This window comes from Taeniopygia guttata, chromosome 14 (assembly GCF_048771995.1).
Source record: "Taeniopygia guttata chromosome 14, bTaeGut7.mat, whole genome shotgun sequence".
Taxonomy (NCBI): Eukaryota; Metazoa; Chordata; class Aves; order Passeriformes; family Estrildidae; genus Taeniopygia; species Taeniopygia guttata.
In genome coordinates, this window is record NC_133039.1 from 14,139,278 (window position 1) to 14,148,925 (window position 9,648).

Here is a 9,648-nt window from a genome sequence, read left to right on the forward strand (position 1 = left end):
GGCGGCGCGGGGCAGGGCAGGCAGGGCAGGCAGGGCAGCAGCTGCCCGCACAGATGCTGCTGCTGCTGCTGCTGCTGCCGCTCTGCCACTCCCAGGGCATGGGGACAGAGCCGGGACACAGCGACAGCGCTGGCCATGCCTCCTGTCAGGGATGCGAGGGCACCTCCGGGCTGGCACTGCTGGTGCGGGGTCACTGTCCCCTCCAGAATCCTGCTGGGGTGGGGTAGCTGGGCTCCTCGGGCTGCCCCAGCTTCTCTAGCTCCTTTTGGGCTGAGCAGGGGTTTGTGGGCAGGGGGAGCTGAGCATCACCGCACTGCAGTGTCCTCATCCGTCCCCAAAGGTGGCTGTCCCCAAGCTTCGCGTCCTGGGCTGATTTGATGTCCCCTGCAGCCGCAACAGGTCACCAACTCCAGGCAATGCCATACACCCCAAAGGAAACAGGCCAAGTTCCTGCCACCCTGATGGTGTCCCCACTGTCACTGCACTGGCAGCGTGGCACAGGGCACAATGTCACCAGCACCTGTCAGCCTTGCTGTACATAACAGCCTCCCAGCACTGTCCCCAAAACCTGGCCACAGCAGTGACCCTTGGGCTCCAGCAGTGCAGGAGCATTGTTGGGGGGCTGGGACCCAGCTGTTTCTCGGGGAAGGTGGCAAACAACTGTTCCCCAAGAGCAGGAGCAGGGGGAGCCCCTGAACCCGAGATGGGGGGTGGAATGGGGCAGTGATGTGGAGCAGGGGGTGATGGCTCAGAGCAGGCAGGAGCCACCCCTTGGCCGGACACCAGGGATGCCGTGGAGTGGAGGGGCAGTGGGAGGGACCCACAGCCATGGGAGGATGCTGAGACATTGGTGCTCCATGGGAAAAGAGGGGTGCCTCCCCCCAAAAAACATGGAGAGAGATGAGTGCCCTGAGTCATGAGTCAGCTCCACGGAGAGATGGATACCCCCATTCCTGGGGAAGGGGGACACAAACTCTGACCCCAGGTCCCCTCATTAAAAGCAGCTCAGATGTCCCCCACCTCCATCTCAGCACTGAGCTGAGCCCCGATGTGCCCATCACACGTGGGCAGCACTGGCAGGGCTGAGCCCTTAAATACAGCCTGGCTGCTGAGCAGAACCACACCAGGCCCAGGGCCAGGGCCAGCATCCTCTGCCTGTGCCTCCTGCAGCACTCCCTGCCCTCCCCACGAGCCCCAGAGGGATCAGTGTCCATCAGGATCCATCCCTGTCCCCACAAACATTAACACTGGGACGGAACTTCTAAAAAACCAAGTACAAACTTTATTTTGTTTCTTTACAAAGGCACGAGCCTCTTTTTTTTTTCAACTTTCTTAACAAAATAGAATAGCTTCTCAATCAACACAAAGACCTGAAAATTGTAAAAAAAATATAAAAAAAAAAACAAAACAAAAACAAAACAAAACAAAAAAAAACCAAAAGGGGAAAGGAACCGAGAAACAGCTGCAGCTGGGGGGGAACCTACTGAATACCACCGAGGCTCTACACACAACTGGCCTAAAACCCTACAGCCAGGTGGGGGGCAGTGGGGCGAGGGGGGGACACACAAAACAGGGACCCCCCACCCACCACAACAGACCCAAGCGACACAATCACAAAATAGAAAAGCTCTTCGGAGCTGACAGACCCCACAAACCAGGTTAAGTGCTTAAAGGAGGGATGGGAACGGGGTGGGGGGACAGGAATGGGCACGGGGACAGGGATGGGGTGTAAAATTCAGCTCCCAACCTGCCATCCCTGTGCCAAGGAGGTGGGTGTTAGAAATGCCAGGGAGGGATGGCATATGCCAGCCCTCCTACCGTGCTCCAATGGCATCATCCTAGGATTATTTTACTCTCCAAGGGGGCATTCCCTGCCCCACGTGGGGTGCAGGAGCCATGGTGGTACCCTGAGGTCAGGGATCCCTGTCCTGTCCTTGCTGCCATGTCACTTGGGATCTCCCCCCCTGCTTAAAAACAAACATTTAATTACAAGAAAAAAAAAAAAAAAACACATGAGAAGGAAAAAAACAAATTAAGATCCCAACCAAAGGCCCTGTCCCAAGGGAACACCATCAGGAACAGTGGGGCTGCTGCCAGCTTGGCAGGATTCCCTGTGGGTTGGCAGGTGGGGGGTGATAAACCAGGGTGGGGGGCTGTGACCCCCATCCCCAACGTCCCCCACCATGCCCCGAGCCCCCCATGCCCCACTGTGGCCACCCCCAAGCCCCTGCCCCCCTGGGAGCTGAAGGGTGACCTTTGCCTGCCTCTAACGCTCTGCTTTACAGTATTGGAAAAAGGTCATAAAAGAGACCCAAATCACGTTGTATTTTTTAAAAATTTCAGCATATTCTCTGACGTTTCCCCCCCTGCCCCAGCTCCCCTCCCCAGCTGCTGGCCGGGGGGTGTCAGGGCAGCTCCCCGTCCCCCGAGGGCTCCTCTTTGCTCTGGTCCATGGAGTCACTGTCGTTGCCCTCGGTGTCGGAGGCGGTGTCGGAGGCGGAGGGCTCGGGGCAGGCGCGCGCTGGCGTTACGATGACGGCGCGTCTCTGCTCCTCTTCCTGCAGCTGCTTCTCCTGCGTCCCCTCGATGTGCTGGATCGCCTGCACGGGGCACACAGCGGCCGTCAGGACACCTCTGACCCACCCTGGGGGTTAGGGACCCCCCCACTGCCAAACCCCCCCGCTCCCCCGCTTACCTGAACGATGGTGTCCAGGTTCTGCCGGGACGTGGAGACCGTGTTGATGACCGAGGATGGGCCCATGGTGACCACGGTGACATGATGGGAGGGAGGCGGCGCTGGAACGATCACGGTGGGGTGGTGGGTGGGCGCTGGGGGAGCGTGTGAAGGCAGGAGCTGGGGACAGAAGGGAAAGCCTCGGTGAGCAGGGCACGGCGCGGCAGCGTGGGGAGAACATTGTGCTGTTCACAGAGCCCAACTCCATAAACGCTGAAGCACCACTCGGCTGCTCCAGTTCTCCATCCCAGTGGGTGCAGGAGGATGCCAGCTGAAAGCTGCTGCCACCTCAGCTTTGCAGAGCGGAACATGAAGGATTCCCCGTATCCCAAATGACAATGATTTGGGCTTTGAAGCCAGGAGAGGCAAGTGCCATTCCCTGCATGGCCAGGAATTCCCCACACCCCTCGGAGATCCTGCTAGGAGCAGCGGATGGGAAGATCCGCTCTAGCAGGAGGCTACGGAGAGTTCACCTAAAAATAGGCTGAACTTCCCTGGGAGGTGGCCGGGGGGGACCCTGCAGGGACACAGCTCTGCAGAAGCCCGAGGAGCAGGGAAGAAGCTGCTGTTCCTCCCTTTGAAGCTCCCAGAGCGGTGTGGCCCCGGGCTGGGCTTCAGGGTGGCAGCGCACAGGGACTGGTGCTGGCACAGTGCTCGCCTCCTCCCTGCATCATTAGCAAATCCAGCAGTCTCAGGAAAAAAGCTGAAGGTTTCCATCCCCTCTACCTGCAGCTTGACACTCCTTTCCCAGCTTGCTGGGTGGCAGGGAGTGGTTTGGGGATCCCTGAAATTCAGTGGGAGTGACCCAGAGAAAGGTGAAGCCCGGGAGATGAAACCCTCTCTGGCAGCAAGTGACCTCCCCCGTCCAAACCCCTCTGTGCAGGGAACAGAGCCACTGGGAAGCCACCACGGGTGGTCCAATCCAAGTCCCTCCCTGAAACACAGGATGCCTGCAAGCACAGCCCCAAGCACTGTGGGGAGCTTTGGGCCACCCCTTTCCCAAATCACTAAGTGACAGCTTTGCTGGGACATCAGTGGCCACAGGAGGTGCCGAGTCCATCACTGAACCCACCCCTCGTGTTCCAGTACCTGGGGGTGTCTGGGGTGCACTCACCTGGGTTCGGATCTGCTGCTCGCGCTCGAGCTTCTCCTGGTGCAGCAACCTCACCTGCTCCTGCTGCTGCTGGAGCTGCACCTGCTGAGCAATCACCTTCAGCTTCTCGGGGTACATGTGGGCCTCCAGGGAGCGAACCTGCAGGCCAGAGAACCCCGACATCAGTGGGGAGCCTGGCACAGGCCCGCTGAACCCCAGCTGTCCCCTCAGCTGGAGCCAGGAAACTTTGGACACGCACGGAGAAGCCATGTCCAAAGCAGGTGTTTGGTGACCCCACAGCACTGCTGCTGTCCCTGGGGCTCACTGGGGACATGGCAGAGGCTGCAGGAGGGCACCTGGCCTTACCTGCTCCTCCAGCATCATGCGGACCGAGCGCTCCTTGTCCAGCTGCTGCCGGAGCTCGATCATCTCCCGGCGCAGATCCTCGGCCTTCTCATCTTCCCAGATGTCCGGAGAGCCAATCCCCTCGTCTTTGTCCTCTGCCCGTCGCCGTTTCGGGGAGGAGCCACTGAATTCCTGCCGTGGGAATGTGGTGTCAGGGAAAGGGGGCTAGCAAAGATGCTCTCCCTGCATCCAGACTTCTGGGTGATGCCACTCCCCATCAGAGCTCCATGCAGGAAAGGGTGTCCCTGGGGTTGTGTTTGATGCTTGGGGACAGATGGGCTCCTGCCCGTGTCCCCCATCCTGGTCCTCATCCCCACAGCCTTGTGCCAACCTGATTCTCACACTGTGACACCCAGGGCAGTTCAGCCAGGGCACCCCAGCACCATTACTGCCACCAGGCCATCCTCGACACCCCAAATGTGTGGAAATAATGGAAAATTGGACCCCAACCCTTCTCCCCCTGCCAGGTAAGAGATGTCAGGTTGAATGGGGCTCCCTGCCCTGCCAGGGGAATGGAAACATCACTCCCTGGCTGAGCAGGGTGGAGGGTCCCACCCTGAGCCCAAGGAACTGCAATGACATCCCCACCCTGGCCAGCCAGGACTGTCCCACCTCCTCCTGTCCCATCCCTGGGGCACTACCTGGATGAACCGCTTGAGCTGGGTGTTCTGCTGCAGTAGCCGAGTCTTTTCCTGCTCCAGGGAGAAGATGTACTCGGCCGTCTGCTGGAGGATGGCTGCCTGTGGGGGAGCCAGGAGAGAAATGCTGAGGCAGGAGACCCCAGGGTCCTCCAGGCCTCCTCCTGATGAGCCCTGCAAGCAGCACTGCTCCTTGCCTGTCCCTGGTGCCTCCTCCCAGAGTCTGCTTCGCCCCAGGCTCCCCCTGGGATTTCCACCATGGTGAAACCCTCCAAGGCACCCACCTCAGGAACCCAACCAGCTGCCTCCTCACCCCACTCCCCTCTGCAGTGGGGTCCCTCCTCCCCCAGGAACGTATCACCCTGCTCCTGGGGCACTGGGGGCTGTCACACACTCCCAGCCCACTGCAGGACACCGGGCCAGGGATGCACACCCACTCCTGCTGCGAAACCTCCATCACCGAGTTAACACCCAAATGCCCCCAACTCTACTTTCAGCCCCTCCAAGTGTAGAACAAACATGTGAATCCTGCTCACCTTGCTGAGCTTCTCCCCATCCGTGTGTGGGATGAGGGTTTTCAGGGACTGGAAGCCAGCATTGATGCTCTGCATCCGCCGTCTCTCGTTGCTGTTGGCGATTTCCCTGCGTATCCGCCGCTCCTGGTCCCGCTGGGTCTCCGGAGTCAGTGGGATGTTGGCCAAGCTGTGAGAGAGACGTGGGGTTAGGGAACGGGGGGCTGCACCCCTGCTGCCAGCTCACTGCATCCCCCCTTGCTTTGCAGTGATGGTCCCAAGCCACCAAAGGGACAGGTGACGTGGAGGGGACGACGGCTGCGGTGCTGGGAAACACCAAAGCAGGTAGGTGGGTTTCTCCAGCCCTGTAACCAAAACTTCGGGGGATGCACTGGCCAAACAACGGCCCTGCTGCAGCCCCCTGGTTCCACTGGGCTCAGACACGCTGCCCAGTGCCCAGCCTGGGCGAAGGGACCCCCAGGTGGGCGAGGGAGGCCACGGGCTGGCCGGCTGTGTCCCCGCGGGGCTGGCCGGCGTGTGTGGCCCCGGGAAGGCGGCTCCCTCCCTCCCGCCCCGCTGATGGCTTCCAGATGACAGCTCCCAGCAGAGAAGCCCCCGTCCCACCCCAAGCCGCAGCTCCTGCCTGCTTCCTGCCGCTGCCTCCTCGCCCCCCACGCCCTTGCCCCGCAGACGGGCCGGGAAATGCCGGCATGGAGGGCGAGAGCTCCGGGCAGGCAGCACCCACGGGTCCAGAGCGGCTGCCCTGAGCAAAGCTCGCCGCCCTGGGGTCCGGCTTTAACCACACCCCGAGGGAAGCAGGGCAGAGGTTTTGGATCACACCATGCCAACTCTCCCCAGAGTGCAGGCACCCGGCGCCAGGGGATGCTGCAACGCACCAAAGACTAAACAGGAGCCGGGCCGCCGGCAGCAGGAGAGATAAGACGGGCTCCAGCCGCCCGTCCAGGTGCCCGGCGGCTCTGGGACGGGGAGATGGGAACATTCCACCCAGAGCCTTGCCAAAGCCAGGCTGGGAAGCAAAGCCCAGCGTCCTGCCCTCCTGGTGAGGAACCACGGAGGTTTGGAGCACAGGGATCCAAGGAACACGTGCAGCACCACCGTGTGCCCAGGCAGTGACCGGAGGCTCTCAGGCCACTCACTCATCCCTGCCTGCTGCAGCTGGGGGATGCACCACAATTCATCCATGATACACAGCGATGGGGGAGACCCAGCTCGTCCCAGAGGGATGAGAAAGGATCCGCGCCCAGCCTAAGAAGGGGATGGATTCCAGGTCTGTCCAAGGGCACTGGGAAGGATCCCAGCTGTGTCCAGCAAGGCAGAGAAGAATCACAGCTCATCCCAAGCAGATGGGGAAGGATCCCAGTTTACTCCAGAGGGATGGAGAAGGATCCCAGCTCATTCTAGAGGTTATAGGAAAAGATCCCAGTGGTTCCTCATCCCAAGAGGATGAGGAAGGACCCCACCTCAGCCCATGGGGATCAGGAAGATATTTGTCCCCAACCTCTGGGGCACTGTCCCAGCACAGGCTGACACTGTGTGCCAAACACACTCTGCACTGGCTCCCTCACATGCAATCCCGGGGGTGTGGAACCAGGATGAGTGCCCAGGGGTCTGCCCTCTCCCTGGGAGCAGCCTCTGCTGCATAGACCAAGAGCTGCTCGCAGCCGGATTGCGGCACAGGGCTCCCATCTGGTGGTGGCTGTCACCCACCGCCCTGCTCCTGCTGAAACCAGCCCCAAACTTGTCCCCAAAACACACCAAACCGTGCAGGTCCTGGAAACCTTGTCCCTCTTGGGATAAGGAGGTGGCTGGAGCACTGCTCCAGGATGTTGGACCACCAGACACTTAAGGGGAATGGGATGGAGAGGCCCAGGACTGGGCAGACGGAAGTGGTTTCTTAAATCCTGGGAAAGGAGGAAGAGCCTGCTTCCTCGCCGGCAGACCTCCCGCAACCTGCCCCAGCTGCTCTTCCTGGGAAGAGACCTGAGAAGTGACAGCAAAATACGGAAAGGGCAAAACCCCACGGATTCAGACACCCAGCTTGGCCAGGGATGGGGCAGCACAGAGGCAGGGGGAGCAGGTGGCACCCACTGGAGGCCCAGGGGTGTCTCCAGCCTGGTGCTGCTGCTGTGGGGTTTGTGTCAGGTGAGCAGAATTTGGTCCTTCCCACGCTGGGGAGAACATTTCTCTCGCCTGGACCTTGAGAGAAACAAACCCGTGTGGGTGATGGAGCCAGGCACAAGGCAGATGCCCCAATGTCCACTCATGTACAACGCTGATCACAGCTTGTGCTGTGGGTTGTGCTGGAGAGCAAGGGAGGCACGGCCACATGGGCAGGGTGTCCCCAAGCTCCTTGAGGTCACAGGTAGGATATTCCTCAACCTGCAGGCAGGGCATCCCCAAGTTCACAGGCAGGATATCTCCATGCTTCCATGAAGGGCACTTCTAAGCTTACAGGGTCAGGGTACACCTGAGTGTCCAAGCAGGACACAGCCAAGTGTCCCCTGCACCCCCAGCTCACAGGCAGGCTGTTCCCCAGCACCCTGAGCCTGCAGGCAGGGCGTCCCTGAGCTCCTGGAGGTCACAAGCAGGGCAGCTCCCGGCACCCCGAGCTGCCCGCAGGGTGTCCCCCGGCGGCCTGAGCGCCAGGGAGGGTCTCCCGGAGCTCGGGGCAGTGCGGAGGCCGCGCAGCCCCAACCCCCGGGCGGGACGGCCGCACCCCCTGCCCGGGCAGTCACCCCCGAGCCACGGGCCCGCAGCGACCACCGCGAGGGACCACCGAGGAGCCGCCCCCCGCCCAGACTCGCTGCCCCACTTCGGGGGGGCTCAGGTGAGGCCACTCCCCGGGATCGCCGGGACGAGCCCCCCACGCCGTGGGGCAGCACCCCGAGGGGCCGGACCCCCCAACACGTGCCGTGGGGCCCGGGCCGCCCCCCAGCCCCGCGGGCCCCGCCGTTCGTGCCGCCCCACGGCGGCCCCGGGGGCTCAGCGCTGCCGGGGGCGGCAGCTCAAGGCCCGGGGAGGTTCGGGGGGCTCAGGGCCGCCCCGCGTGGCCCCGGGGCCCGCGCCCCCCCCCAGCCCCGCGGGCGCAGCCCCCGTCCCCGGCCGCGGCTCCCCGCGTGTCCGCGGGCTTTGTGCCGCCGCTCCCGCACTACATGTCCCGGCAGCCCCGGCCGCGACCCGCCTCCTCCGGGCGGCTGCAGAGTCACGGCCAGGCCCGGCGGTAAACACACACCCCCGCGCCCCCCGGACCCCCGCGCCCCGCGCCCCCCGCCCCGAGCGCGCCCCGCCGCCGCCGCGGGCCCGGCCGGGGGTGCGGGCGCGGCGCTCCCCGCCCGGGCCACGCGCGGCCGCCGGTCCCATGTGCGCGGCCGGGACCACGTGCGGGCGGTGGGGCCGCGGCGGCCGCGCCGCTCCCCCCGTTCTCCGCTCCCCCCTTCCCCGCCATCGCCCCCCGCTCCTCCCGAGACCCCCGAGGCCGGGATCTCCCGGCGCTCCCCCACCTGCAGAGCCCGCCGATGACCTCCTTCTCGGATTTCCTGAAGTGCTGCAGGGCCGGCACCTTGGGGGCCGGCACCATGAAGTACTCCATAACGGGGGCGGGGGGCCCGGTTCAGCCCAGCCCGGCTCGTCCCGGCCCGGTTCAGCCCCTCCCGGCCCGGCTCCGGCCTCTGTCCGCGGCCCAAGGCGGGAAACAGCTGGAGCGAGCGCGGCTCCCGCCCGCCGCCGCCGCCGCTCCCCCGCCCGCCCCCGCCCGCCCGGCGCCGCCCCCGCCCCGCACCGGCCCCGCGTAAACAAAGGCGGCGGGAGGGGCCGCGCCGCGGCCGGAGCGGCACCGGGACACGGCGGCGGGACGCGCTGGGACGCGGGGCGACTGGAGCGGCCGGGACGGTACCGACCCGTGCTGGCACCGGCCCGTCACACCGCGTCGCGTCCTGACCTGGCTCCATCCTATTCTACTCTATCCCACGCTGCTCGAGCCTATCCCTCTCTGTCCCATCCTACCCTCGTCCTGCCCTGTCCCCAACCCATCCCACCTCATACCGACCTGAGCTGCCCCCATGCCCCTCCATACCCATCACATCCTATCCTATCATACCAAACCCTACCCCATCCCACCCTGACCCGTCCCCATCCCATGCTGCCTCATTCTATCCTGCTCTAGCTCCATCCCGTCCTACCCTATTTTATCCTGCTTTATCCTACCCCATCCTTACCTGTGTCCATTCCTTCCCACATCATTCCATC

General features: G+C 63.3%; 1 protein-coding gene across 1 annotated transcript; it reads right to left on the reverse strand.

Annotated features, from left to right (window-relative positions):
* Positions 1-1,259: 1,259 nt before the first annotated feature.
* TFAP4 (transcription factor AP-4) lies at positions 1,260-9,146 on the reverse strand. Its single transcript, XM_030284860.4, has 7 exons — positions 8,904-9,146; positions 5,407-5,572; positions 4,874-4,972; positions 4,194-4,364; positions 3,849-3,986; positions 2,696-2,854; positions 1,260-2,600 (listed from the first exon to the last, which is right to left on the reverse strand). The coding sequence occupies exons 1-7, from the start codon at positions 8,990-8,992 to the stop codon at positions 2,406-2,408; spliced, it is 1,017 nt and encodes a 338-aa protein (XP_030140720.1). The 5' UTR covers positions 8,993-9,146; the 3' UTR covers positions 1,260-2,405.
* Between the last annotated feature and the right edge of the window lie 502 nt (positions 9,147-9,648).